Genomic DNA, 26,578 nt, shown 5'->3' on the forward strand with positions numbered 1-26,578 from the left:
GCTGACTGGGAGGAGAGTAGAAGAGATCCGAAATGATCGAAACTTCATCCGAGGTGACTTCCTCATCGGAGGGTCCTTGCACGTAGAACTCGAAGTGTACGTCGGAGAAGTCAGAAGGGGGTGTAGGAGGTCGGGGAATAGTGTATAAGTGGGCATTCCCAACTTCCTGGTTGCGTATGAGGACAGGACGACCTCCGTGCGTTATCATGTTCCGGATGCGAGGCTGGGTGTCCTCCTCATTCCCGAACGTCCGCATGACACTGTGACTTGGTGTCAGTCATACTTCGTGTGCGACACTCATCAACACAGCCAAAGAAGACCGCTATGACATTATTGCTTTACAGGAACCTTACATGGATTGGACCAAGCTGACGCGCGCGCACTCTCGCTGGATGGTCCTGTACCCATGTGGACACCACGACTCACGCGAGTGTTCACGTGCGGTCATGCTTGTCAGTATGAAGCTGTCCACCAAGGCATGGTACCAGGTCCCTAGCAAGTGCCCGGACATGACGGTCGTCTCGCTGAAGACCGCAGACGGTGCGCGTATTCACCTGTTTAATCTTTACATTGATGGAAATCACGACAGGACGTTACACGCAGCAGCGCGACTGGCTCGGAAGCTGCAACGTCAGTTTGAGGGCCAATGCCCACAACACTTTGTCTGGCTTGGCGACTTCAACCGGCACCATCCGGCCTGGGATGACCCGCGCAACGGACACCTTTTCACGCCCAGAAACCTCGAGCGAGCCCAGATACTGATCGACTACTACACAGGCCTCGGCATGGACATGGCGCTGCCGCCCTCGCTGCCCACACTGCGTGCAGCGCGCACGAAGAACCTTACCAGACCCGACAACGTTTTCTGCTCCGAGGAGCTCCTCGATCGCATCACCCTCTGCTCCGTCGACATGGTCTACCAGGGACCCAAGTCTGACCACTTTCCAATAATCACCCACCTGGAGGTGCCACTGGCGAAGGCGCGGGAGGAGGTCCGGCGCAACTTTCGCGTCGTCGACTGGGAGGAGTTCCGACGCACGCTCGGGCAGGAGCTTGAGCGGGCGCAGCTGGTCGAACAGATTGACTCCCCGCAAGCCTTCGACGACACCCTGGACAAGCTCCTCAACGCCATCAATGTCGCCATCGAAGTGCACGTCCCGCGCACATCCATCACGCCCTACACGAAGCCATGGTTCACCAGCGAGCTGGCAGAAGCTCGATGCAAGATGCATGACCTGGTGAAGGAGGCGAAACGGTTCAAGGCGGACCCACTGCATGCATCGCACCGGGCATACAAGAAGGCTCAGAACCAGTACACAGACCTTCAATGCTACTCCAAGCGGGACTGCTGGAATACATTCCTGGAGAACACGGACAACTCGACTATCTGGAAGACGAATCGTTTCCTGCGTCGTGGCCCGACTGACGGCGGCAAGTCATGCATTCCAGCAATCAGGGCAGTGGACGACACAGGGCAGGAGGTGCTCCTCACCAACAATGAGGACAAAGGCGCTGAGTTCTACAAAACATTCTTCCTGCCTCCTGTTGATACTACTGACATACCCACAGACCACGAGTACCCGGAACCCAAGTACGCTTTCCAGCCGATCACAGATGAGCAAGTCCGCCGTGCGATTCGACAGTTGAAGTCCTTCAAGGTTCCAGGACCGGATGGCATCCCGAACGAGGTATACCGTGCGTCAGCTGACGTGCTAGTCCCAGTCCTAGGCAGGCTGTTCCGCGCGACCTTTCAGTTGCAATACTACCCTGAGCGATGGAAGATCTCCGACACCGTTGTACTACGCAAGCCTGGCAAGACGGATTACACGGTCGCGAAGGCGTACCGCGGCGTCGCGCTGCTAAGTTGCCTCTCAAAAATTCTCTCCCGCTGTGTCGCTAATGTGCTGGTCCACTACGCAGAGGCACTCCACATGCTCCCCAACCACCAATTCGGTGGTCGCGCTGGACAACAGACGACCGACTCGCTCCATTTGGTCCAGAAGACAGTCAAGGACGCCTGGCGGCAGGGAAAGGTCGCGGCCGCGCTCTTCCTCGACATCAAGTCCGCGTTTCCGGCAGCAGTCCCCGAACGTCTCTACCACATCCTGTGCATGCGCGGGGTGCCGGTGGAGTATGTGCAGTGGCTTCATGTCAAGCTGACCGGCCGGCGTACTACCCTCAAATTCGACGACTTCGCGTCTGACCCCTTTCTCATTGAGAGGGGCATCGACCAGGGCTGCCCACTCTCCGTCATTCTGTACGCGTTTTACAACGCAGCATTGGTGGAGGCCGCGGACCCCAAAAAAGGCGAGACAGCGGAGGGATCCATGGACGATGTCGCAGTCCTGGCGGTGGGCAGGACCTTCAGAGAGGTACATTCGCAGCTGAGCGACTTCATGATGCGCCCCGGCGGCGGGGAGGACTGGTCGGCCACTCACCACTCCCCCTATTCTGTCGACAAATTCAATCTGGTTAACTTCTCCCGCAAGCTCAGCATCAAGAAGGGCCGCCTCGGACCAGCGTTGCAGCTTCGGGGGCACCGCGTCCAGCCCTCCCCCTACCATCGATTTCTGGGCATACTAGTTGACTGCGAGCTGCGGCACCATCCGCAAGTGGCGGACGCGTTTGCGAAGGGCACAGCGTGGGCGACGCTGATGCGGCGGATGGGCCAGGTACGACACGGCCTGTCTACAGGGGTGCTAATGCGCCTCTACCAGGCAGTTGCGGTGCCGCGCATCCTCTATGCGGCGGACACCTTCCTCCTCCCGGTGAGGAAGGTGGCAGGCAGGAAGACGTCGTCAGGCTCCGTGGGGCACATCAAGAAGCTGGCGCAGGTACAGCGACAGGCAGTGCTCACTATTACAGGTGCTATGCATACAACGGTGACCGATGTCCTCGAAGCACACCTGCGCATGCTCCCATTTGACCTCCTCGTCGACAAGTTCTGCTTCTGCGCGGCTGTGCGCCTCTGCTCCCTCCCCTCCTCGCACCCGCTCCACTCGCACGTCAAGAAGGCTTCCAGGCCCGTTGCCTCACACCGGTCGCAGATGCATGAGCTCCTTCAGATGTATTCACCGAAAGTCACGCAGGCCACTATGGAGAAGATCGCGCCAACGCGCCACCCTCCGCATTGGGAACCCGCCCACCTGGTCGACATTGCAAGCTCGAAGGATGACGCGGCGGAGAGCGAGGCGCGTTGGGCGCAGCGCAATGGAATCAGGGTCTATTCGGACGGCTCAGAACTTGAGGGAGGGGTAGGTGCAGCGGCGGTGCTCTTCAACGAGCGTTCGCGCGACTGGACGTCGCTGCGATTGCACCTCGGGTCTGCGGACGAACACACAGTGTATGAGGCGGAGACCGTTGGCGCGATCCTTGGAACGGAGTTGATCAGGAGGGCCCGCACACCAGGCCTGGTGGCATCAGTGGCGTTGGACGGCAAGTCCGCCATTGAGGGATCCCTTGTTCGTGAGTCGCGCCCCAGCCATTATCTTATTGATCTTTTGCACGACAGAGTGGCCGCAGCAAAGCGACAACACCGGGACCTGGTGCTGACCTTGCGCTGGGTCCCGGGTCATCAGGACATCGCAGGGAACGAACAGGCAGACTGTGAGGCGAAGCTCGCGGCTGCTGGCGACTCCAGCTCCATTCGCCTCCTGCCACCTGCACTGCGCCAACCCCTTCCCGTTAGTCTGGCCAAGGCAAAACAGGTCTACAACAAGGAACTCGAACAGCGGGCTGCGGAGAGGTGGAGAGCCTCAGCGCGAGGGCGTAAATTCCAGCGAGTAGACCCAGCCATCCCTTCCTCCCGATACTCGAAGCTGGTTGCGCCGATGCCGCGGCGCAACGCTTCGCTACTGATCCAATTGCGTACAGGACACGCCCCTCTGAACCACCACCTCCACAGGATAGGCCGCGCGGACTCGCAGCAATGCCCGGGGTGCGGCGCGGCGAAGGAGACGGTGCTGCACTTCCTGCTGCAGTGCCCGAAGTTCTCCCTTCAACGGCGCGTCTTTCTGGGACCCCTGGGACGCAATGGCCAACGACTCGACTATCTCCTCACTGCTCCGGAAGGCACGGCACGTCTCTTTAAGTTTGTCAATGCAACACGACGGCTACATCAAACGTTTGGCGACCTCAAGACTGCGGACTGCGACCGCGCCAACAGGGGCGATGGCACTGGGACAAGCGCGGCAGCACCGCGCCGGATGCGACAGACCACGCTGAGCTTCCGCTCTTCCTCATGATCCCTTACATTCGCTGATCGCCTGTTTGGTCTAGGCAGCAGGGCCCGAGCCGCTCACCTTTCCATTTACTCACATCTCTCATATAGTTTACAGTAGCCACGGTGTCCAGCGAGTGTCAGGAGGGTGCCCCATTGGCCTCGTCATCGTCAGGAGCAGGGGTGACCTGACGCGGGATGGGGGACCATCCTGCGTACCCCGTCCAGAGATTATGAGTAAAGATGGCTTGAGCCCACGGTTTCTACCCTGCTGCCTTGCCCCATGGAGGGTCAGGCGGTGGCGGCGGCTGTGGTACACGCTCCTGGCACTTGCTGGGGACCTCTTACTATACCGCTCGCCCCCCTATTCGTACTCACTTCCCTCCCAGCATCAGCCTTCCCCCGCGAGCGTCCCCGGACGCTTGGGGTCCCTGTTCAACATAGATCCCTTGATTCTCCCTCTCGTACAGTAGCGTACATTGTATGTATTGTGTCCGACATGGGGCTAGGCCCTAACGGGACAATAAATGGATTAGGAAAGTGTAGGGTCATCAACTGGGTTGCGAGATCGTTGTCTGACTCACCAACGTCGTCCTTTGGCACGCAATATCCGATCGGGCCGGAACTTTCAGTGAACACTACCCTCCTTAACCACTCAACAGCAGTACTGCTTCGTGGTGCAGAATAAAGATATTCATATGAGCGCTCATCTAGTATTGAACGGGGCCCATATCGGGGTGGACGGACACTAATTAAGAGGCTACAAGTACACAGGATAACAGACATAATCTACGACCGCTTGCTGCGCTTACTTCTCTTCTGCTTATCCTTGGCCCGAGCAGCAGCACGCGCTAACGGCGAGGGTCCTAGGAGAGACCGCAGAGAAGGAGGCGGACCCATGGCCGCCGCTTGTGACTCGGACTTGCGTCGCTTGGAGTTCGACGGCCCATCCTCCCGTAATGTGGAGGGTCCCGCCTCAGCCTCCACGCCCTCTTCGGAAATCGTCGGGGGAACGTCGAGCGCGGCGACGGTACCAGAACGCTTCTTGAGGATGGCAGAATCGCTGACCACCATCCTGCGGATCTCGAGAACAGGCTTCTTCCGAAGTCCCTCTGCATCGTCCTGCTGGAAACGAGGATCTAGAAGGGTACACTCAACGCGGTCGTTCGTAGGCCATCCCGGTTGCGCCAGGGCCTGATCGAAGAGGTCGAGGACAGACTGGTGAGTGAGAAGGTCGCTCTCGTAGCGACTGTGGCACATCTTCATGACCAGCCTCTTGAAGTTGGCCATCAGACTTGTGAGTGGAGCATTATCCTGAACGACGAGCTTGACCTCATCCTCCCAGAATCCCCCCCATAGCCATTGCATCTTCTTCTTCAAGGCAACACTGAGATCACCAAACTCGAAGACTTCCTCCGACAGTGCATGTCCGAGGTTGTGACGGGTGTGTCGCAAGACGAGCCAAAGCAGGAGCCAATAGTATGACTCTAGGTCGTGATGGACCCGATGCACGACACCGTCCTGACCCTCTCTCAGCAACTCGCAGGCCATATAGTATCAGGTGCCCTATAACCTTTGTCAGTCATTGCGATAGGATGTGACCGGCTCAAACCCACCGTTCTCTCCTTCAACTCCGGCTTGTCAACGTTACCAGGAGCGGTACTGGTTGAAGCAGGTGTCCGCTCACCCAGACCGGCATCAGTCATGGAGCTATAGTCGAAGTCGTGGAGGAAGCCGACATATCCCGCTTCGTTCGGCTCGTCAACAATCAGAATGTTCCCAAGACTAACGTCTCGATGGAGGATGCCCGCCTTTTCCCAAGCAAGTCGATGTCCTGTTCATGCATTAGCTTCAACGATGATTGATTGCAATACGCAGAAAACTTACCTCGGATGGCGTCACTGAGTGCCAAGACGAGCTCTCTTGTGTCCCGGAACTCAGATAGCGGTCGTCCCAAGTCTTCCATCACGAATCGCATATGGCTACGCTCACGGTGAGCATAGTGTGAGCTCAAGATGATAGACCACGTGAACGTCTGATGCTGTGGCCATGGAAGAGGGGATGAGAACGGATAGGGGTATTGCGATGGAACGGAGGACTCGGAGGGTGTATCAGCCGATGGGGGCGTAGTGGGGTCGGTAGTAGTAGCAGCCAGCGACGAGCCCGCGACCTGTGATTCAGCGGTGGAAGGGGGAGACGAATCTACAGCAGACGCAACCGCAGGCAACCTGAGGTGGTGTTCGCCGACGAAGTCCTCGGCATTAGGGGAGCACATCTCCCACAACCGCAGCTCCAGCTGTCCGATGTCTCCGCCAATCGACATCTTCGGAAGACCCCAGCGTTCTTCATCCGAGATTGTGGCTGCCATGCGACGATAGAAATCGGCTTCAGGCCGACGGACGAGCTGCCGCCAGGACTCCTTCAGGATGCACGACTTGACACTCTGCACGGCGCGCTTGTCCTCCTCGTACGTGTCCTTGATGGCTCGCCATACCATGGTCGACCGCGACATGAGTCTAGGGTTGACGTCGACGAGCTGGTAGACAAAGTACGGGACCATGGTACCGTCGTGGTCGTCATACACCTCGACTCGCCGCGTCATGAAGACATCCATGCCCGTACGCTTGACACGGGCGCGCGAGAGGTGTCTCTGCAGCCACGCGTTCTCTTCTGCTGTCAAAGGTCGAATGGTAGGGTCGCATCCAACCACAGGTGGAATCACCATGGCCGGATGCGATCTGGACATGGGATGGGTGAAGTGCCAGAAGAAACGCTGGAGGATATGGAGATTCTTGTGCAGGCTGAAGGGAAGGCTGACGATACAGACGGTGCGGTCGAATCGAGCGATTCGAACGGTATCGCCGTAGATCCCAAGGACAAAGGAGTAAAGAAAGCCATGAACGAGCATGAGGGTACGAGCGTTTCGTGCGATCTGGATGATCGTGTTCATGTTGGACTTGCCTGATTTGTGGACGGGGAAGGGGTCCTTGTCATCGGTGTCCTTCGCCTCGATACACATGGAGATGACTTCCCATCTGCTGCTCCTGACCGTGGCATCGTCTTCCGTAACTCCAGGGAAAGAGACTGAGATGTCCGGAGACGACTTGGAGTGGTTTACGGCGAAGGGGGTAAGAGGAAAGCGGTAATCGCCCTTGTGGGAGTCCCAGAAGGTGGGTCGGACCTTGTTGTCAAAACTAGAGACAAGCGCCTCGAGACCGGCACGCTAATAGAGACACAATGAGGGAAGGAGTGGGGATGAGGATCGAACACGACGTACCACAACCGGGGTGCATTGCACCTCCAAGCCTTTACCAGGTTGGTACTCGGAGAACGCGTTTGGGTCGAGGGTAATATCGGCAGATTCGTAAGGAGATGAGCACGGAACCATATTGTCGAGGTATTGCTCCAGTGGAATATCGGCGACGAGGATTCTACCGTCGAGCTCGGAAGCCCAACCACCTTGCGCGGAAGCACCAGTGCTGTAGACATCTGCCTTCCCGTTAGCATACCTGGGGCCCTTGTGCTTGTGAGGGGTAGCCTTTGACTCTGCCATACCTGAGCTGGAGCAAGCAGAGCTGCGTAGAGAAGAGCTTGAGAAGGACATTTTATACTTGCAGGAGACGGTTTGGAGGAACAATGGTTGGCGCAGAAGCGCTCTGGAAACGGCAGGTCAGCACGCGGCCCGAACCAAAGCGGAACGGATCATCAGTATCAAAGCGGTTTTTGACGAGTCACTCACCGCAATGCTGGAACCCAGGTTTTGTACTGTGGCGGGTGGTGCGCTGGCCGGCGAGTACGGGAACGGTGGTGACAGTCGAGCGATAAAGATATGCGCAAAAGCAGGAATAGACACAGTGCAGTTGTAGAGCAGCAGAGAAACAGGAGACGGAACCAGTATATGCTCCAGGGTAAGCAATACTTTCGTGCGTCTTCCGAACAGTTGCTGCGTCCCGCACGGTCCTTATTAGAATTAACTGCGGAGAACGCGCTTTGACCTGACTCACACAATGCGTCGGAATGCACAATAAAAGACCACAGCAAGTAGTGGACAATGGTCGCTCTGGTCAGATCTCGGTGGCAACAAGGAGGACGTAGAGCCGACGCCCGGTGCTGCCTCGAGGCCAACTTCAACCTCCTGATTGGCGCCTGAGCACCGCCGCGAGCCATCGTTAAGCGCGCGTTCCAACTTGAAATGTAACCCCGGGTGGTGTATCAGGGTGGTGTTCATCCGGCAGGTGTATCATCAAGCTATCTATCCGCGTAATGCCTTACTCAAGTACTCAAGCCCATAGTAGAGTACCGAACTGAGTGTGGGTCGAAGTTATCGCGGAACCATTGTTCCATCCGCAACCACCTGCTCATTAATTTCACCTCGGACACTGCTGCCTCTACACTAAGCGTGACATTAAAAAGAATTTGTCATTATATCAAAACCATCTGTGAATAATTTTCCTTTCCGCCTGCGTCTGTGAGATCATCCGCGCATCTCACAGACGATGTCTGCCATCTTAATTGAAGTACCCAGGTCCCCGGAGGATGGGGGGCCAACGAACGGACGGGTTGTCCAAGACACAGCATGCACGCTGCATTATATTTCGTCTCTTGTGCTGTGCCGAGAAGCGAAGAAGGCGCGCCTTCAGGATAACCAGGGACCGCGTCGGGGAGGGCTGCGAGATGCTCCCGTATTGGGCCTTGTCGGAGCCGATCAGACCCACAGGAGAGGTTGCGACCTTGCATTTACCATGCACAATGTCTTCGCCTGGCTTAAAAGAGGCAGCAAAGGACCCAGACGTGGGCCGGTCGATCCAGGTCGTACGTCAAAGAGTACATACCTCCCCGACTATCATCTTTCGCACAAGCTGCGGGTAGCAGCGCATAGAACTCGAAAGGGGTTCATGATATCCGAAGACCACGCAGACGGTCTCTGCAATCAGATTCGACGCTTTCCCGTTCAGAGCCAATCTGGGCTTTAAGATTGAGTGGCGTATGCATGGGGAAGACCCAGTACAAGGATCTGAAGTCATAGAACTGATGAATGACGCCGTCGTTGTACCAAGGCTTTGATTCGGAGGAGGTGAAGTAGTTGGTGCCTTAGGTTGTCTGTCAGAACCATCGGTACGGGCATAATGACTCCATCTGGAAGGGCATACCGTTTCTACTTGAGCTCCTCGCTGTCTTTCATGAGTCACCCAGTTAGCAAGCTATGGTCAAAGTCATGGATGAGATTTCTTGGACCGCCTGGAGTTAGCTCTTCGTCGACAACAATAATGTTGTCGAAAGTGAAGTTTGTATGCAGAATATCAGCCTTCTCCCATGCCAATTGGGGGCTTGGATGTGCCTGAACATACTGAACCAAGTATGAGAGAATGAACGTATGATCGCACCTCTGACCACGGTGACGGGTTCCGTGACTGGTATCGTCAAACTCGGTCAAAGGTCGGTCATCATGTTATAGGAGAAGCGCATGTGGCTGCGGCCTCCGCGGTCAGGAAGAACAGCGCTGGAGGGCAATGCGAGCTTCAACCGTCGTAACTCGTCCCGCTCAAGGTCACACCCACATAAGAGTTTAGGGAGGTCGTAACGGTCCTTGTGTGCAACCATGCGACGATAGTAAGCCGTTTCTGGTTGGCGCATGATCCGACGCCAAGCATCCTTCACGACACAATTCTTGGCGGTCATCCGCGAACTTGCCCAGGATCGCTTGCCAGACCATGGTTGAGCGGGGCACGAAGGGGCGGCTCGTCGTAGATCTCACAAGTCGAGCGCGGTCGAGGTTCACCTCGCGCGGTCGGTAAACCCTCATACGGTGTAGTTGCTGCATGAGCCAACCGCAGCCTGCGCACAATGAGGTCACACCGGACAGTCGGACTTCCAGCGCGAAGGTAGATGAAATACCAGAAGAACCGTTGAAGAACCGCTGAAGGGTTCTAAAGCGGAAGCGCACCGTGTGGACGATGGCGACAGTGCGATATACAGTATTCGGTTCGTGGTGAGGGAAAGGATATCGGTGGGTTTACTTTGTGTTCATGTAGGTGTGTCATCTGGGCTAGGAGGATTCATGCTCCGGTGAATTGCGCCATGCGACCTTATGACAAGTCTACGAACGAATCAACAGAAGTCAATCAGCTGTCGAGTATCATGACTCGTAGAAGAATATTATGTCTAGCTAGTGTGACTTGCCAACAATCAGCTAGAGCCAAAAGTCGAATCACCAGAGCATACCGACTTACCGTATATGGCATTAGAGCAGCCCCAAATCCGACATACGATCGGGTTTGGGGACGACGTCTGCTATGACTTCACCATACTTCCCGAGGGGTTCTATTGCGCAATCGGTAAGGAAAACTGTGGCGCACGAAGGAATATATAACTCTACATCGTTGCGGCCACCTCGCTAGACAACAACGAACACTCTTCTCACTTCTACAGTTAAACACACCTTACCGCTCAACAACAACCTCGCTATTCATCATGCCGGTGAGTGTTCGTACAAGCCACATCTCGAGAAGGGTTGAGGGGCTCACAAAAGGCGGGGTTGCAGAAGGGAAGTAAGGATGAGGAGGGCCGCGTGATCCAGGTCGGAGACGTCGTAGAGACGAAGTATCGTGGTGGTAAGCGTCAGGGAGAGGTGAGTGTTTGCCAACAACACCTCCATGAGACTTGGCATGATCGTTGGACGTGCAATAGGTTGAGGCTGTCTTGGAGAACGACCGGGACGTCCGAGAACAGGCTTCAGATCTCGGCGTCAAGGTCGCGAACCCGCCGAAAGTCACCTTCAAGGACCAGGTGAGTATCAGATGCTTAAACGGGACATACGTACCTCTGACACTGCTCAAGCATGGTCACCGTGTCTCGCATAACCTTCAAACGCTCTCTCATGTCGACCCAGAGACCGACATGCCGGACGCTGTACCGAAGTATAGCAACGAGACAGGATTATCAACGGAAGAGTAGACAGTCGTTATCAAAGCAGTATTCTTGTATTCGGGGTAGTCTTGTACGATTAACAGCGATCTTTCTTGTTCGTATGTCGTGTTGTCGTCGGGTGGTGGATCAAATTCTGCGGACCTCGGGAGTTGGAGGTGTTGTCCCGCTCGCGCGGCCCTGGTATAGCGGCCGAATCCTGGGTGGCTTTATACGAGGGTATGGTCCCGGAGCGTAAACCTGTCATGAGCACAAGATCCTCGGGACAACCTCGCGGTCGGCGATTCAGTCGAGAACGAGGAAGGAAACGAAGGCATGCGGAGGAGAAACGGTGATGATCACGGGTTGAGCAAAGACACGTCGCCAGCGCTTCTGCCATCCAGACTTCAGCTTTATACCTCTTCCTCCGGTCGCGCTGGCAGCTGCCTGACTGCTCTCTTTTCTCCGTCTCTTACGCCAACAACGGCGACGGTGATGGCGACGATGACGAAGACTACAACACACGCGGAGGACGCCTCGCTGCTCGACAAGCTCGACGACCTCGTTCCCGCCCCGCTCGCGCAGTTCGACGCCTTCCCGAAGCTCCCTGCGACGTACAAGGCCCGCTCTGAGTCCCGCGGCTTCCTGACCCTCTTTGTCGCCTTCGCGGCGTTCTTGCTGGTGCTGAATGACCTGGGCGAGTTCATCTGGGGATGGCCGGACTATGAGTTTGGCGTGGACATCGACAAGGCGAACACGATGGATATAAATGTGGATATGGTGGTGAATATGCCGTGCCAATGTGAGTATTGCAGTCTCTTAATCTGTTTTCTTGCCATCCTTTACCATTCTGTCTCGCTTGTCTTCGCGCACTTCTTGCTCTTGTGGGTGGTGCCGCGAGACTCGGGGGAGCGTGAGGAAGGACATGATATCGCAGCCCTCCACTCGTATGGTCTGCGTCCCACTCTGTCCTGGCCGCGGTATGGTAGACCAGGCCATTCGAAGATTCAGCGAGGACACTGCCTTGCTCGAAATGCCTCAAGGGCTTCGCAGCAGATACGCAACCGTGCGGCCGGGCAGGTACCGCCCGTTGCAGTATGGAGGAAGAGGAAACGGACGCAGTCACCCTGTCTCTGTACTTCAGCTGTTCCTCTACCCTCATTCACCAGTCATTGTGCCTCCGTGGCCCTGACATGCCCTTCGCCCTGTCAAGGATGGAGAAACTCATGCGCGTGCGTACTTTGTAATCTGTACTGCGTGCGCGGTGCTATGCTTGGCGGCTCTCTGAGCGCCATCGCGAGCTGGATGAGTCCATATGGGCTTTATACCCACACACTTTTGGTTCAGTGGGAAGACCGCATGCGCTCTCGTCCGCTTGCGCGAAAGGGTCTCGCATTTGCCTATATTTTGGGTCGCTGGCCGTATCTCTCGTGAATGCGCGAGAGACGATGTGCGAGGCAGTTATGATTCCGCAAGGGTCGGCGGCTTCACAGCGCTCTATGATATACTTGTTCAGTGCGCCGCTGCACCTCATCTCGTCTCAGCGTACAAGGTCACGAGCGGACATGCCGATGGGCGAGACACGCGTGCTTCGTAGGCGTAATGCCTGGTTCAGTGCGACTTGCTTTGCCTGGTTCTCTCTCCCATCTACCACGCATGGTCGTCTGACACAACTCTCTTATAGATATCAGCATTGACCTCCGGGATGCTGTGGGCGATCGCCTGTACCTCAGTGACGGCTTCCGTAGAGATGGCACGTTATTCGACATCGGCCAGGCAACTTCGTTGAAAGAGCACGCCGAAGCACTCTCAGTACGCCAGGCTGTGTCACAGTCGCGGAGCTCTCGCGGGTTCTTCGATGTCCTTCTCCGGAGGCCGGGTAACGAGTACAGGCCGACATACAACTACCAGCCAGCCGGAAGCGCCTGCAGGGTGTTTGGCACGGTTACCGCGAAGAAGGTGACTGGTAAGCGTCGGAGAGTCTCCGTCGGGAGCTATGTCGCTGACGCGCCTTCGCAGCAAATTTGCATGTCACGACGCTTGGTCATGGCTACGCCAGCCATGAGCACGTTGACCATAAGTGTCAGAACTTCCAGTTTCGGAGCCAGCATGATACTGACAATAGTGGCTATAGTGATGAACCTTTCGCACGTTATCACCGAGTTCTCCTTCGGCCCCTACTTCCCGGACATTGCTCAGCCTCTCGACAACTCGTTCGAGCTGACCCATGATCGTAAGTGCTATTGCGAAGAGTGGTAGATTGGCTCACTAAGAGTGATGGACAGCCTTTGTCGCGTACCAATACTTCCTCCATGTCGTACCCACGACGTACATCGCCCCACGCTCCAAGCCGTTGCACACGAACCAGTACAGCGTGACCCACTACACACGCGTGCTTGACCATCATCGCGGGACTCCTGGCATCTTCTTCAAGTTCGACCTCGATCCTCTGAAGATCACTATCCACCAGCGCACGACGACGTTGACGCAGCTGCTCATCCGGTGCGTCGGGGTCATCGGAGGCGTATTCGTCTGCATGGGTTACGCGGTCAAGATCGGCACACACGCCGTCGACGCCGTCACGGGAGCAGACAAGACAGATGGCCTCATCGAGGCCGAGTCCACGAGCATCAGCGCGAACCTCCGCAAGCGCTTTGGCTCGGGCGACCTCCGTCTCCGCCCTGGGGGACACAAGGACCGCGTTGTCGCACAAGGCAACGGCTGGGTCGTCGAGGGAGGCAGCCCGTACGGCAGCTACGCCGGCACCCCGATGTCTGCGACCTTCGGCAGCCCGCTCCCGAGCGCAAGCCCGTACATGCCCTCGTTCCCTGGTAGCCCGAATCCCGCGACGGGCACCCCGAGAAGCGCATCGTACGGCCTCGGGATAAGCCCGAATCCCGCGATGAGCCCAGGACTGAGCCCGCGCGTTGTCTCGTCCCCGGTTGGGCCCCCGCCGCGCTCATCCATGCTCTCTCCACACACGCCCGGGTCCCCATTCCCGACTGCTGCGACCGCGGGCTCGCCGTACAGCCCCGGGCACCTGGGCTCGACGCTGTCGACGCCGAACACGCCTAACCTGTACGCACACTTCCCGCCGACGCCGACACCGGGATCCGCGGCTGCCGGTGCTGGGGGCAGCGTGTTCGCGGCGCAGCAGGCGACTCTGAGCCCGCCACCGACGTCGCCGCGGCCGAGTAACTTGAGGCATTCGAGTAGCGGGAATGGGAGTGCCAATGGGGTGGGCTCGGCGAAGAAGGATGACTGAGCGTTATTTGGTGATCGGACTGGACTTCGGTGGAGGCGAGGATGTCATTGAAAGAGGCGGTGTGCGGATGGGAACGAGCTAGGATTGTATATGTATCTATTTGCTGTGGGTAGCTTTCCCTGTCTCGATCGTTTCTCTCCTCGATCTCACGCGTGTTCTCGACTGGGATGTGCTGTGTGTGCCGGTGTTAGGATGATGGTTGAATGGTGCGCACATGCCATTTGCAAACGAAGTGTGGTCCAGGTGAGCGCGAGCTTCATCGTCAATCGAGCCTGTTCAGTGTCACTCATCTTCAGCTCGTTCAAGTCCATATAGATGCATCATGACTCGGATATCGGTGCGCGGGGATGAGAGGCCATTTTATTGTTGGTGGTCGGTTGCATTTCCGGTCACAGGCGCTTGCGTTGCGAATCATTGTCCTCCCGATCCACTACATTCGAATCACAACCTCCCTCCCAATACTAGAGAATGTCTCTCCCGACGGAAATCCCTGTCAACTCAGACAGTTCAGGTAAAGCTGGCCAGCCTCCCACACCTGCGCGCACAGAAGATTCTAACAATCACCATTCTGTGCTGCAGACAAGTTCCAGGCGAGCTTCATAGAAAGCTGGAAGAGGGCGCTCGTCGAAAGGATCAACCCATACGACGGTTCGAACGACAATTTCATCAAGACCTTCGTCCCTTCTCGAGCTCGCTGCAACTTCCGAGGACATAACATCAAGAACGCGTTCGCAGACTGGACTCCGAAGGCAGGACAGGAAGTGGAGAGTTACGATGTGCTGGTGAGTGTGGTGGTTGCATACCTAACGACATGCTATCGTACTCACACCACTCAAGCTCAACGGGCTCGACACCCTGGTGAAACCCTTCCCCGAAGACAAACGGCTGTCGTTCTTCCGCTCCCATTCCCACGAGATGAAGTTTCCCTTCGCCGCGTTCGAATCCAACCACCACACCTCCAACCCCAATCTCGCGGCCTTACTCCCCGGGGTCGTCTCACCTCCTGACGCGGCTAACCCGACCTGGGCCGACTTTTCCATGATCATGGAGGCAAAAGCGAGCGCCGCCGACGACCCGTTTACGTCGAGCAGCCTCGAGAGTTGTGAAGAGGTGTTTCGACTCGCTGTGAGCGCTCGTAGTCTCATGCATGCCCACGGCCTCCTCGCAACGTTCGCGCTCGGCATCTACGGCGACATTGCGCGCATCGCCCGTTTCGACCACGCCTGTGCCGTTGTATCGAAGCCGTTCTCGCTGAAGAAGCTGGAAGACTTGAAGCTTCTTCAGCGGTTCTTCTGGCGCTTCGTCAACCCCTGCCACATCGTTCCCTTCATTGGATGCGACCCCACTGTCAGGAAGCTGAATTCGGACGACGAGGAGTGGCTGAAGGAGCACCTCATCATGATCAACTTCCCTGGCGTCGATGAGCTCGTTCTGCACGAGGCGCGTCGGGCCGAGGTCTACGACGCCGACGATGACGAGCCGAAGGCGTACATCATGTTCAAGGCCCTCAACGTCAACGGTTGTCTCTTCTCGCGCGCGACAACGGTGTGGTTGGGGATTCGTGACAATCGTAGTGCGCGCGAGAATGACGACGCGAGCATGGACGACTCGGATGTGACCATGGACGACGACGAAACCGAGGACGACGTGTCCCAGGCCGGCACAGAGAAGGCAGTCGTTAGGATTATCAAAGATGCCTGGCGTCCGCTACTCCGTTGTCCAGAGACAGACTTCTATGACCTCTTGGATGCCTCCATCTCCCCAGAGGAGCGTGTCGGTCTCCCAACCGTACTCGCTGGTGGCGATCTTGGTGAGAGAGAGGTCCGTCAGTGGGAGAAGGCCCTCTATGGCCAGCCCACACCCTCTAATGAGGTCGATCACCAAAGTCGCCTCTCTGCTCAAAGGACCGCGGACCTCGACGACGCTTTGGCGAGCGCTCCCCAATCGATGCTTGTCCTCGGGCAAAGCACTTCAACGGCCCTTCCTCCCCACCGACCCATGCAACAGACCTTCTCCTGGCGGCTCACTCGAGGAGACGACCAATGGCACCAAGAACGCAGTCACATGCGCTTCGTGGTAGACACGGTCGGGCGCTCGCTAACCCACTTTCACTCCACTCGAGAACTGGTGGAAGCGATGCTGGATGCCATCAGAGGTGGGTCCCATTTACTCTCTCGCGTAGTGATCAACGCTCATGTTCATTGTTCGCAGGTCACAAGCTGGCAACCGAGAAGGCGGGAGTGCTTCATAGGGACATCAGTGTCGGGAACGTGCTTATTGTCGACAAGCCGGAGGAAGGACCTCAATCTCGAGGTTTCATCCACGACTTCGACTACAGCTCATATGCCGAGGGCGTCGAAGACGATTTTCCAACGAACCCCCCGAACAACAGCACAGATATAGATTACGAACAAATAGCCAACGCGCCGGACAGCGGTGACGATGACGATGCTCAAGCGAACGTGAAGGATCGAATTGTGAGCCGTTGAGATGATTCGCGTGTTGCATTATCTTATTGTGTGAGATTCCAGGGAACGTACTATTTCATTGCAGTCCAGCTACTACGTCGAGCTGGCGAGGCGCACAAGATTCATCATGATCTCGAGTCGTTCTATTGGGCTCTCCTATGGGTGATTTTGCGTCACACGGAGCACATGCACCCCTTGAAACACCTGGCTTCGGCTGATATCTTCAAGTGCTGCGACGATCGGCTCGCCGCTGGTCAGAAGATTGGCTGGCTTGGAGACTCCTACGTGCTAGGGATCAAGGGCAACCCCCCGCTCACGGCACTTCTAGACAAGTACAGGAGGCTCGTTGCAAGATCACTCTTTAGGAAGGAGGAGAACAAGCTGACGTACGAATCTGTGGAGAAGCTCTTCATCGCAGCTCTCGACGACAATAGGTGGCCTGAGAATGACGCTTCCAAGACCTTCATGATGTCCGACCTCCGCACGAATACAAGCACGGTTCAGGGACAGCCACTACGCAAACCGCTTGCAGCGTCGGTTCCCTCGAAGAAGAAGAAAGCCGGTCCTCAACCCGCGGTCCGCTCTAGAGTCAAGCGCAGGTGCAAGGCCATCGAGGGTGCCCCATCCAGACCTGCTAAGCGACATCGTCGTACTGCTGCGCTCTGAAACGAGGCAAGCAGGGTTAGGCTGGACCGAGGCTTCCTCCCTGCTCTGCTTCAAGTGCGCCCATAGTCGCCAGTTCTTGCTCGGATCGACCGTATGTCATCAAGTACTTACTGTACTCTACTCGTGTTGTACTAACAGCTGTACCGTACTTCCGAACTGAATGTGGTCCTTTTTGTAGTCAGCATTGCATTCAAGAGGATTTCAGGGATTACAGGGTCCGTAACTCTGACGGCCAGAGTTTGACACCAGGTAGTAGTAGAGGTAGAGATCTAAAGCTGATTATGTGGGTAGCACGGAGCTTTGGCGCGGGATTTCAGTCCCTACGACAGGCCGCGCTACTCGTGTCATTCTCAATCAATTTCATATGCACGACACGTACTCTCCTAGATGGCTCGTGATACCCGATAGCCAACGAGGAAAATTCGAGTTGCAACTTGGAGTGTTCAGAAACTTCACGACGGCAGGCACGTCGCTTGTACGCGCAAGCCGCAAAGAATGGACATATTCAGCTGGAAGTACCCAAAATGAATTGAGCTTGGTTTGAGCTTATGAAACGGAGACACGTAGCCCTAGGACTAGATATACGCCGTGTCGCGAGCGTCGCACGTATGGCGTTCCAATGGGCCGCGTGCATCGGATGTGTGTCAGGGCGAACAATGGTTCAATCTAATGGACGGAAAATACGCGGCATGTGTCAAAATTTGCTATAGATTCCGGTCCGTGACGCAGGATTTCCACTGGTGTCGTGACATCAATCGCGTCGGACGCACCGTCAATTTATTCCAAGTTCGGACACTGACTTCCATTGTTGCCAGTGAATTGCTAGCAGGCTAGCCTTAATTTGATCTGCCCGCCATGTCGGATCAAGTGACTAGCCAACAATAATATGCACGGAGGTGGTTGGTGGTTAGGGATTACGGAATTGTCGGACCGATTGTTGCGCGCCAGATGCACTCCGTTCTGGGCGCTACATCATTCATGTTGAACTTCTCGGGTAGCGACTGCCACGGCCCACAAGGATCTCCCATTCAGCCCCTGACGAACACTGGACGCGAGGCCCTTAGCAAGTCCACTCGATTGCAAAGCATCGATAGCGGGAAAAGTTCGTTTATCGTCAGCACTGAAGTCGTTTGTTCGATCAAGTGACAAAAAGTTCTGTAGCCGCGATAGAACCCACGGCGAAGCCTTCAATTGCTCAATTATACCTGGGAGAGGACCTCAAAAAGAAATATTTGGGGTGCCCTATCTTGATACAGGCAAGTCTAGGCAATCCACCTGGCCGTCTAGTTGTACGTTACTTGCCCCAATTGGATCGACGCCCTCGGTTGCAATCAAGGGTAGCAACCTCGAAAAAGGGTTCCGCCCGCAGCCCGGCCAGTGCGTATGGTCTCGCTTGCGTTGCGCGTTGATCGGTACTCACGATCTTTTGCTGGCGTGGCTTGGGCGCCTGCCAGATTCCATTGTCCTCTGCAACCACCGCATCGAGGCAAGCAAGATATAAAGATGCCCAACTCAACTCGTTCTCTCGCCAACCTCACTAGCTACGCTGGTGGTTTAGGTATGATCCACAGCACTCCCTGCACGCTTCGCTCCTACGTCCTCACTACTGCTCCGCAAGATGCTCTCGCCGACAGCCCTCAAGTGATCGCCGCCTGGAACAGCGAACTACATCATCGAGTCCACGTCTACCACAAGGACTCCATCGAGGAGTTCCTCGACCTATTTGTTCCATGTTCCGAGCCCTACAGGCCTGCTGGTGACGTCCTCGATGGTGTGTTCTCGGCGTACAAACCACAGAAGGGAGGAGAGGTAGCTAGCTATCCATCCCTGGTGCGTATAATCATCGTCTTCCACCATCCTTTCCTGAAGTATTCTCTCGCAGACTGCTGGGCTTGATGACCTTGTCAGTTCCTTCCCCGAGCCATACAAGCTTTCGTTCGCCGACACCCACTCTGCCCAGTGGCGTTTCCCCTTCACCGCATTCGCCAAGCACCACTCCAAATCTTCTCCCGACGTCTCCGTCTCATTCCCTGGCAAGAAGTTCGCGGACCAGATCACCTGGTCAGACGTCAGCATGGTCATCGAGGTCAAGCCCACAGAGGGCGAAGATCCGTTCCCATCGTGGAAGCTCGGGAGCACGCACAACGGCACCGTCACTCAGGTGGCTCGTAATGCTCGTAACATGCTCCTCACCCACGGCTTCCTGCAGACGTTCGTCGTCGGCATCTACGCCAATAGCGTCCGCATCGCGCGCTTCGATCATACCAGCGGCGTTGTATCCCAGACTTTCAACCTCCAGCAGCACCCTGATCTTCTACAACGCTTCTTCTGGCATTTCACCCACCCCCTTGTTGGCGACACCATCGTTGGTTGCGATCCCACTGCCTATCCTCTCACCTTACACGATCATGTATGGATCAGGAAGGAGCTTTTCGGCGCTGGAGTGGCCAACGTCCCCGCCGAACTCTCCGAGATCACCAAAGGACGTCGGGTGAAGGTCTACAACGAGCGGACCAAGGAGGATGACTGGTACCTCCTGATTCGGCTACTGGACGTCAATGCTCGTCTCCTTTCACGAGCAACCGCGGTTTGGTTGGCCGTCCAAGACAATCGCGAGTACAATGGGGACGAGCCGATTCATCCGCTGTTACCGTCTGGTACGTCCCACGGAGAGGAGGAACACCTTCCTGAGGAAGAGATAGTAGAGGGTAGTCGAGCAGAAGATGCCCCCACGGACGAGGCAAAGGACGCACGCATGGACGAGGGAAAGGAGGTGCCGGTCGACAAGAAGAAGCCGGATGATGAGAAGGCCAGGCCGAAGGTGAGAGTTCTCAAGGAGGCATGGCGCCAAGTCGTACGCACACCAGAGTCAGCGTTCTATGAGAGGCTGGATGCCTGCATCCCCGATGACGTCCGCTGGGGTCTACCGAAGTGGGTCTGTGGTACCGACCTCGGGGCACGTGAAGTGCGCGACTGGGAGGACGCGAGTCCTCCAGCTACTGTTTCTCATTATCTCGACGACACTCGCCATCTACGCCTTGGTTTACCTCCCGACTCACTCGATCCTCCGACGCACCTCGCCTCTCGTCCTTCCACTCCGACGCCTTTGTCTCCGGGAGACGCGGACGCTGCGCCCCTTGGGAATATACCGTTCACCACCATTCCCGTGACCTTGGCCAAAACGACTGCTTCCCTTTCTCCATCAACCCCCTTCCCCCAGCACCAGACCTTTACCTGGGCACTCTCGCGTGGCACGCCGTACACATATCGTGAGCGTAGTCACATGCGATTTGTGGTTGACAACGTGGGACGCCCCATCACCGAGTTCAAGGACACGAAGGAGCTCGTGCTTGCTATGAGGGATGCAATCATGGGTGCGTTCTCTATTTGTTATGATGCGTTCAAGCCTAACCCATGCACGCTGGGATCTAGGTCACCGACAAGCCTGGGAAATGGCAGGCGTTCTCCACCGGGATATCAGTGTTGGCAACATCCTCATTGTCGACGAGCCAGAACCCAACTCGTTCAAGGGTTTCATTCATGACTTCGATTACAGCTCGATGACTGACACTCCACCTGTGAAGAATGAGGAGCCATTGGATGAACAGGCGGCCCAAGTACCTGCCGAAGATGCTCTCGCAGCAATGGAGGATGCTCTGCTGGCAGCTCAAAAGGAACGGACGGTGAGCTTTTTCGTAGCAATCGACACTCGCTTTCAGGCTGATCCGAAAGTTTCCACAGGGCACGTTCTATTTCATGGCACTCGAACTCCTCTCATCCGCATGCATGTTGCATGAGGTTCATCACGACTTGGAGTCCTTTTGCTGGGTTCTGCTCTGGGTGATTTTGCGTCATACGAACCACAACCTCGGACAGCAATATTGCACAACGGTGTTCAAGTACGGATCCGACGACGAGGCCGTGAACGGGAAGGTCGGATGGCTCGGCTTCGAACGCAGGGAGCAGCGAGCATCGCAAAGGCTCACCATCAAGAACAACGTGCCCCTCACAGACATGATGTACAAGCTGCGCACGATGGTCCGCCGCAGCGCCCACGGGTTCGACATCCTCACCTATGATAGCCTTCTCGAAGTCTTCAATGAGGCTCTCGCAAAGGACGGCTGGCCCGCCAACGACCGGGTCGAATGCACACTTACCGACCAGGTCGTCGACTCGGTTGTTTCACCTTTCCAGTTCGCCCCCGATCACTTCGCTCCCCACGTAGTCACCGCGCCCCCCGCTACGCGTGCACAGGTCATCTTGCGGGCGTTCCGTGATTCCATGGCGCGGGGCAAGGAGCGTGAAGCCAACACTGTTGCGCAGGTCGAGCAAGCTATCAAGAAGCGCAAGGAGCGAGGCCGTTCTCTTTCGCAGGTCGAGGTAATGGAGAAGGCGTTGCACGAGCGTTCACCTGATGCGAAGCGGCGCAGGGGACCAGGTCCGTGTTAGGAAAGGTGTTCGTCGGTGTTGACTTCGGAGCAGTGAGCTAGATGGACCTTGTATCTATGTTGTGAACGAGATCGTGCTTGGATATATGTTATACGAGTGTCGGACAGAGCACTTCTGACTCGGAACAGAATGCGGTGAGGGGTTCAGGTGATCGGCCAACAAAATTCAGTTTCAGTGGTTACGCATCCGTCCTCAAAGTCTTTCGCCACGGTGAATACCCAGTCGGTAGCAGGGGCAAGTGCCAGAAAGAGTTACGAGCCCGTGCGAACATCCGAGTCCCGCCGGCAAATGGGCGTACATGTACTAAGTATGCTCTCGACCTCGACCAGCCTCAACATCTGCAGAGATGATATTTAATGATATCCACTCTGCGCAGGCTTACTACGCTCCAGCCTCGTCCAATTCGAAAGGTGACACAAGCCCTCGGGATCGACGACCTTACCTATAAGTGACGAGCCTGAATAGTGGACATTATTCAGATGGAAGCTCTATGTGGTGTGTCTAGCCGTGTATATTCGGTGAGTTTTGACTAATTCGGACCGTGTTCAGTGCACTGGCGAGCCATCCGCCGCCAAACACGGCGCTTATAGACCGACCCATTGTCTATCCCAACCATCACACACCTGTGCTCTCATATACTCGAAACATCGAACTTATCTCGAGCTGACGTTACCCCCTGCATACTCAGACAAAGATTCAGTTTCGAAACTCGGTCAGTCAAACTGTCCCCACCCGTCGAAGACTTCCCCGACACAAAGTTCATCCCGACATCGCGTCTTTACACACCGACACTCAACCTCACGGACTCTAGTCACTGTGAGCACCTCAAGTATCTATCTTGGAAAGCTGTTCTCTTATTTAAGCATGCCGAACCGCAAGCTCGCGGGCATCAACGCGCTCGTAGCTCCCTTCAATCGACGTTGAACACAAGCTCTCTTTTCATAACACCCAAGGGACAGATATGCCCTTCCCTTTCACCGCCTCTTCCGAGAAGCGCCACGTCTCCTCCCCCGAGCGCCTCACACACGCTCTTCAAGGAGACGATGCGACCAAGTGGAACAAGTTACCAAAGTTCGTATGTGGCCGCGACCACTGGCAGGGGCAAGAGGAAGTTCGACAACGCCAGGAACAGTCCTCTCGCTTGAACGTTTCTACCACGGAAGGCCAGCGTGACCTCCATCTCCCGTCCACCCCGGGCCCGGCCGTGGACGCGCCTCCTCCTGGATCCGCCGCCGACCACGCACTGCCCTTCAAAGTCCCTCATCCTCAGCATCAGACATTCTCTTCCACGATCGCGAAAGAGCTGCAGGAGACATGTCGCGAGCGGAGTCAAATGCGCATCGTGGTGAAGGACGTCGGGCGGCCCTTGGACCAGTTCACAAGCATGCACGAATTGGTCCGTGCTGTGCTGGCTGCTATCGAAGGTACGACTGCAATGTAGCACAGGTCTTCATCGGATAACGTATGGCTAATGATTGGGTATGATTTACCTCAGGTCACAGAACTGCCTTGGAGTCTGCGGGTACTATCTTGCACCGAGACGTTAACTTGGGCAACATCCTCGTCTCTTCTGACCCTACTCCATCTTCGTCCGGGGCAAGCGTCAGCGATGCTTCACGCAAAGAGCGCACAGTAAAGTTCATATTTGATCTGTCGGAGTACTCGCGGCTGACTAAAATGAACGCAGGGAAACTACCAATTCATGGCCATGGAGATTCTCGAGGAAGGGCCAGGTCAGGTAATTCCTGGCGTTCATCACGACCTCGAATCGATCTACTGGGTTCTCCTCTGGATCGTCCTTCGTCACACTCGGCATAGCCTGGGGCAAGCATACTACAAGACCATCTTCAAGTTCGGTAGCCGCACCGAAGGCGCAAACTGCAAGAATGCCTGGTTCTTCAGTAACTCTGTCGCCCGGAAGCAACTCGTCGTCGAGGGCAACGCGCCACTGTCAACGCTGCTGAGAGACTTCAAAGCCCTCATTTATCGCGCTTCTTGGGTCATAGAACAATATGAGGGCAACCGAGTCCTGCTCGAGTCCGCGTCAATCCTCGCGATCTTCCGCAAGGCTATCGAAGACCCGGAGCAATGGCCCAAGGACGACATTGTTCCATGCACTTTGGTTCCGGAAAAGGTCGCGGCGGAGACGGCGGTTGTGAGCGCGCCGGGCGTGACTGCCTTTGGAGCTGACTCGGAGGACGACGATGAGGACGACGTCGATGTGGATTTTGACAATTCACTGCCTGAGGAGGAAGTGGACGATAACGGCGTGGACCTGGCTGACGGCATGGATGAGGATGGAGCCTCCGACTACGCTCACCCCGTCGCCAACGCGCCTCCTCCGGACAACATTGCACTTCCGCACGACAACACACCGCCGGCCGATGGGGTCGTGCCCGCAACTCCCGGGCCCTGGGAGCAGCAACAGATATCAACGCGTCCACAACTGAAGCGGAGCGCGGCTGCTGCAGCTCTTCCTGTCACTACGCTTGCGCATGTCCCGGGTCCGTCGGGCAGCGACGGGTATTCGAAGAGGCGGCGAACCGATTCCGAGCAACCGTCTAGCTTGAGCTCACGCGGCGGGGGTGGGAGTGGCTCGTCCTTGCGGTGGCGCGGCTAGACGTGCTAGCGCTGTCCGTGGCGCGCGTTCGGAGGACGGAGTTCCATCCCCGCTGCAACGAAGCAGCGCAAGGTGTTGTCAACGTTGTGAGACGGTGAGAGCTACGAGAGGTACTGTATATGCGGAGGTTCGAAAGGGCAGGCGCTTGTGTCTTCCGCTCACTGGTAGAAGATGCGAGGGTGCGGACATGAACCTGCCAGATGGTGGATACTTAAAGAGTAACTTCAACACGGAAGTACCAGATACCAGGCCAATCCCTAGAACCTGCACGATGGTTATGTTGCATGTCCGGACAAACCAGGGACAGCGCACCTCAACCACCCGGGCGGCTCTACTAGTACTGTATGTGCTTTTGATAAGGGCGTGCCATGAACTATGAAGTTTGAAACACCATCAACGTTATCAACAACGTTAATCCGTCGATCCGGGACAATGCGCTTGCGGGGTAAGATCTCCGCGAGGCTGTATATGTGCTTTACCCGCACGCGTACAGGTGGCTGTGAGTCGTGACTGAATTGAGTGCGGGGAATTTCAATCGGGATCCGGACACTGACAGCGCGTCACGACTGGGGGGTGTACGTACTGTACCTGGAACCCACAGCTGCACATTGGTGCGCGCGGGCGCGTCGACGGTCCGCTCGTAAGTCGTACGTATGTCGGTAACAGGGGCGGTCACCCGCCCCTTCGAGACCTGGAAGACTGCTCACCGGAATGGAGGTTATCGCTTCAGGAATCAATGGCTTGGCAATACTGTTATGTAGATCACGCCAGCCCGCAGTGCGGTTGCGTAGTTCGTGTCATCTGGGCACCCGTCGATGGTCATTCGCGAGATCCAGAGCGATAATTCATGAGTCTACTACGCGCGTATATGCATCGCAAAACTGGAAGCCGGAACCGAGACAGTGATAGCGAGGAGACCCGAATCCAACGTACAACCAAGAGCGGCACATCTGTGGGAGCGTATGATACACCTGGCAGAAGGACTGGTTGTCAGTCACGGGTCCACACGAGTAAGAGGGAGAGGAAGAAGGGGGGAATATATGCGCACCTGCACCGCGAGGAAACCCCATGGCCCAGAGGGAGATAAGTTAACAAGAAGATACATGGAGGCCTTCCGACCAGCCTAGTCCAATCCATTCCAATCCGAACCGAGAATAACAACCCTTCCACCCAACGCGAACGCCCTCCAATGAGACGAATGTCGAACCGCCGCCTCCGCATGCGAGTGCGCCCTCGCGACTACCGGTCTGTGAACATACCAGGAAGGTCCTTCATCTCGAGCATGATGACGCCCGCCTCCTCCAGCTCGCCCTCAATCTCCTTCTCGACCTCAGCCGCAGAGGTGATGAGCCCATGGTTATGGTACTCGACGCGATCGTACGTCGCATGCGCGCCTCTGACGAGGAGGACCTCGTTCCCGCGCGAAAGCGCGGCACTGCACGTCGCGCGGATGCAAAAGTCGCTCTGCATGCCGACCATGATGATCTCCGCGGTGGGCGGGATAATTTTCCCGAGCTCCGTGCCCGCGAAGGCGTTGTTCTTGCGCTTGTCGACGACGTACTCGCCGGGGAGGGGCGCGTTCACGAGCTCCCAGCCGCGCGTGCCAGTCTCGTCGGGCTCGCCGGCGTCGCCGCTGTTACGGACGTGCACGATACGGGGAGGCGGGACGGCCGCGCGTGCGCGGGCGAGGATAGAGGCGATGTTGGGGCCGACGGTGGCTCCTGCGGGGATACCTGCGGGTGGGTCGTAGAGCATGTTGTATTGGACGTCGAGGATGAGGAGGACGCGCTTGGAGTCGTCGTCGATGTTCTCGGCGACGACGGAGGAGTCTGGGGTGGTTTCTGCAGACGACATGGACGACGTTGGTAAGTGCGATTGGCCTCAGCGGGAGGGGAGGAGGAGGCGGAGAGGAAGAAGAGAGTAGCAGCGAGGACAGAGGCAGCCTGAGAGAGCACGCCGGCGTCTGGCAGTTAACAGACGCAGACGCT

The 26,578-nt window shown here is 56.5% G+C and overlaps 7 protein-coding genes across 7 annotated transcripts; 5 read left to right on the forward strand and 2 right to left on the reverse strand.

Moving 5' to 3' along the window:
• Positions 1-5,008: 5,008 nt before the first annotated feature.
• Positions 5,009-7,823, reverse strand: L226DRAFT_575346 (uncharacterized protein; the record flags this gene model as incomplete). Its single annotated transcript, XM_067685178.1, has 4 exons — positions 5,009-5,740; positions 5,836-6,053; positions 6,107-7,442; positions 7,497-7,823. The coding sequence occupies 4 exons, from the start codon at positions 7,821-7,823 to the stop codon at positions 5,009-5,011; spliced, it is 2,613 nt and encodes an 870-aa protein (XP_067530255.1).
• Positions 7,824-10,690: 2,867 nt separating this feature from the next.
• On the forward strand, positions 10,691-11,173 carry L226DRAFT_575347 (uncharacterized protein; the record flags this gene model as incomplete). Its single annotated transcript, XM_067685179.1, has 4 exons — positions 10,691-10,702; positions 10,761-10,847; positions 10,907-11,005; positions 11,057-11,173. The coding sequence occupies 4 exons, from the start codon at positions 10,691-10,693 to the stop codon at positions 11,171-11,173; spliced, it is 315 nt and encodes a 104-aa protein (XP_067530256.1).
• Positions 11,174-11,557: 384 nt separating this feature from the next.
• On the forward strand, positions 11,558-14,472 carry L226DRAFT_539509 (DUF1692-domain-containing protein). Its single transcript, XM_067681693.1, has 5 exons — positions 11,558-11,924; positions 12,807-13,088; positions 13,142-13,204; positions 13,257-13,355; positions 13,408-14,472. The coding sequence occupies exons 1-5, from the start codon at positions 11,627-11,629 to the stop codon at positions 14,385-14,387; spliced, it is 1,722 nt and encodes a 573-aa protein (XP_067530257.1). The 5' UTR covers positions 11,558-11,626; the 3' UTR covers positions 14,388-14,472.
• A 359-nt stretch (positions 14,473-14,831) lies between these two features.
• On the forward strand, positions 14,832-17,876 carry L226DRAFT_563188 (uncharacterized protein). Its single transcript, XM_067683544.1, has 5 exons — positions 14,832-14,898; positions 14,967-15,169; positions 15,225-16,542; positions 16,599-16,864; positions 16,919-17,876. Exons 1-5 carry the CDS (start codon positions 14,856-14,858, stop codon positions 17,519-17,521), a joined length of 2,433 nt encoding a protein of 810 aa, XP_067530258.1. The 5' UTR covers positions 14,832-14,855; the 3' UTR covers positions 17,522-17,876.
• Positions 17,877-19,080: 1,204 nt separating this feature from the next.
• On the forward strand, positions 19,081-22,096 carry L226DRAFT_515373 (uncharacterized protein; the record flags this gene model as incomplete). The annotated part of the gene is made up of 4 exons (XM_067678440.1): positions 19,081-19,351; positions 19,404-20,895; positions 20,954-21,204; positions 21,263-22,096. Coding segments are annotated over 4 exons (2,722 nt in total), but the record flags the coding sequence as incomplete, so codon positions are not given.
• A 481-nt stretch (positions 22,097-22,577) lies between these two features.
• Positions 22,578-24,590, forward strand: L226DRAFT_616630 (uncharacterized protein; the record flags this gene model as incomplete). Its single annotated transcript, XM_067686936.1, has 4 exons — positions 22,578-22,786; positions 22,850-23,394; positions 23,466-23,602; positions 23,658-24,590. The coding sequence occupies exons 2-4, from the start codon at positions 22,932-22,934 to the stop codon at positions 24,588-24,590; spliced, it is 1,533 nt and encodes a 510-aa protein (XP_067530260.1). The 5' UTR covers positions 22,578-22,786; positions 22,850-22,931.
• A 763-nt stretch (positions 24,591-25,353) lies between these two features.
• On the reverse strand, positions 25,354-26,524 carry L226DRAFT_616631 (Isochorismatase hydrolase). The gene is made up of 2 exons (XM_067686937.1): positions 25,639-26,524; positions 25,354-25,561 (listed from the first exon to the last, which is right to left on the reverse strand). The coding sequence occupies exon 1, from the start codon at positions 26,442-26,444 to the stop codon at positions 25,830-25,832; it is 615 nt and encodes a 204-aa protein (XP_067530261.1). The 5' UTR covers positions 26,445-26,524; the 3' UTR covers positions 25,354-25,561; positions 25,639-25,829.
• Between the last annotated feature and the right edge of the window lie 54 nt (positions 26,525-26,578).

The sequence above is a fragment of the Lentinus tigrinus genome (assembly GCF_003813185.1).
Source record: "Lentinus tigrinus ALCF2SS1-7 unplaced genomic scaffold L226scaffold_44, whole genome shotgun sequence".
Classification (NCBI taxonomy): Eukaryota; Fungi; Basidiomycota; class Agaricomycetes; order Polyporales; family Polyporaceae; genus Lentinus; species Lentinus tigrinus.

Excerpts from the sequence above, each read along its gene's own strand:
- L226DRAFT_616631 (XM_067686937.1), bottom strand. The coding sequence starts at position 26,444 with ATGTCGTCTGCAGAAACCACCCCAGACTCCTCCGTCGTCGCCGAGAAC.
- L226DRAFT_563188 (XM_067683544.1), top strand. The coding sequence starts at position 14,856 with ATGTCTCTCCCGACGGAAATCCCTGTCAACTCAGACAGTTCAG. Across the intron at positions 15,170-15,224 it reads TGGAGAGTTACGATGTGCTG|CTCAACGGGCTCGACACCCT; the intron begins GTGAGTGTGGTG and ends ACACCACTCAAG. Across the intron at positions 16,543-16,598 it reads GATGCTGGATGCCATCAGAG|GTCACAAGCTGGCAACCGAG; the intron begins GTGGGTCCCATT and ends CATTGTTCGCAG.
- L226DRAFT_539509 (XM_067681693.1), top strand. The coding sequence starts at position 11,627 with ATGACGAAGACTACAACACACGCGGAGGACGCCTCGCTGCTCGACAAG. Across the intron at positions 13,089-13,141 it reads TACCGCGAAGAAGGTGACTG|CAAATTTGCATGTCACGACG; the intron begins GTAAGCGTCGGA and ends GCGCCTTCGCAG. Across the intron at positions 13,356-13,407 it reads GTTCGAGCTGACCCATGATC|CCTTTGTCGCGTACCAATAC; the intron begins GTAAGTGCTATT and ends AGTGATGGACAG.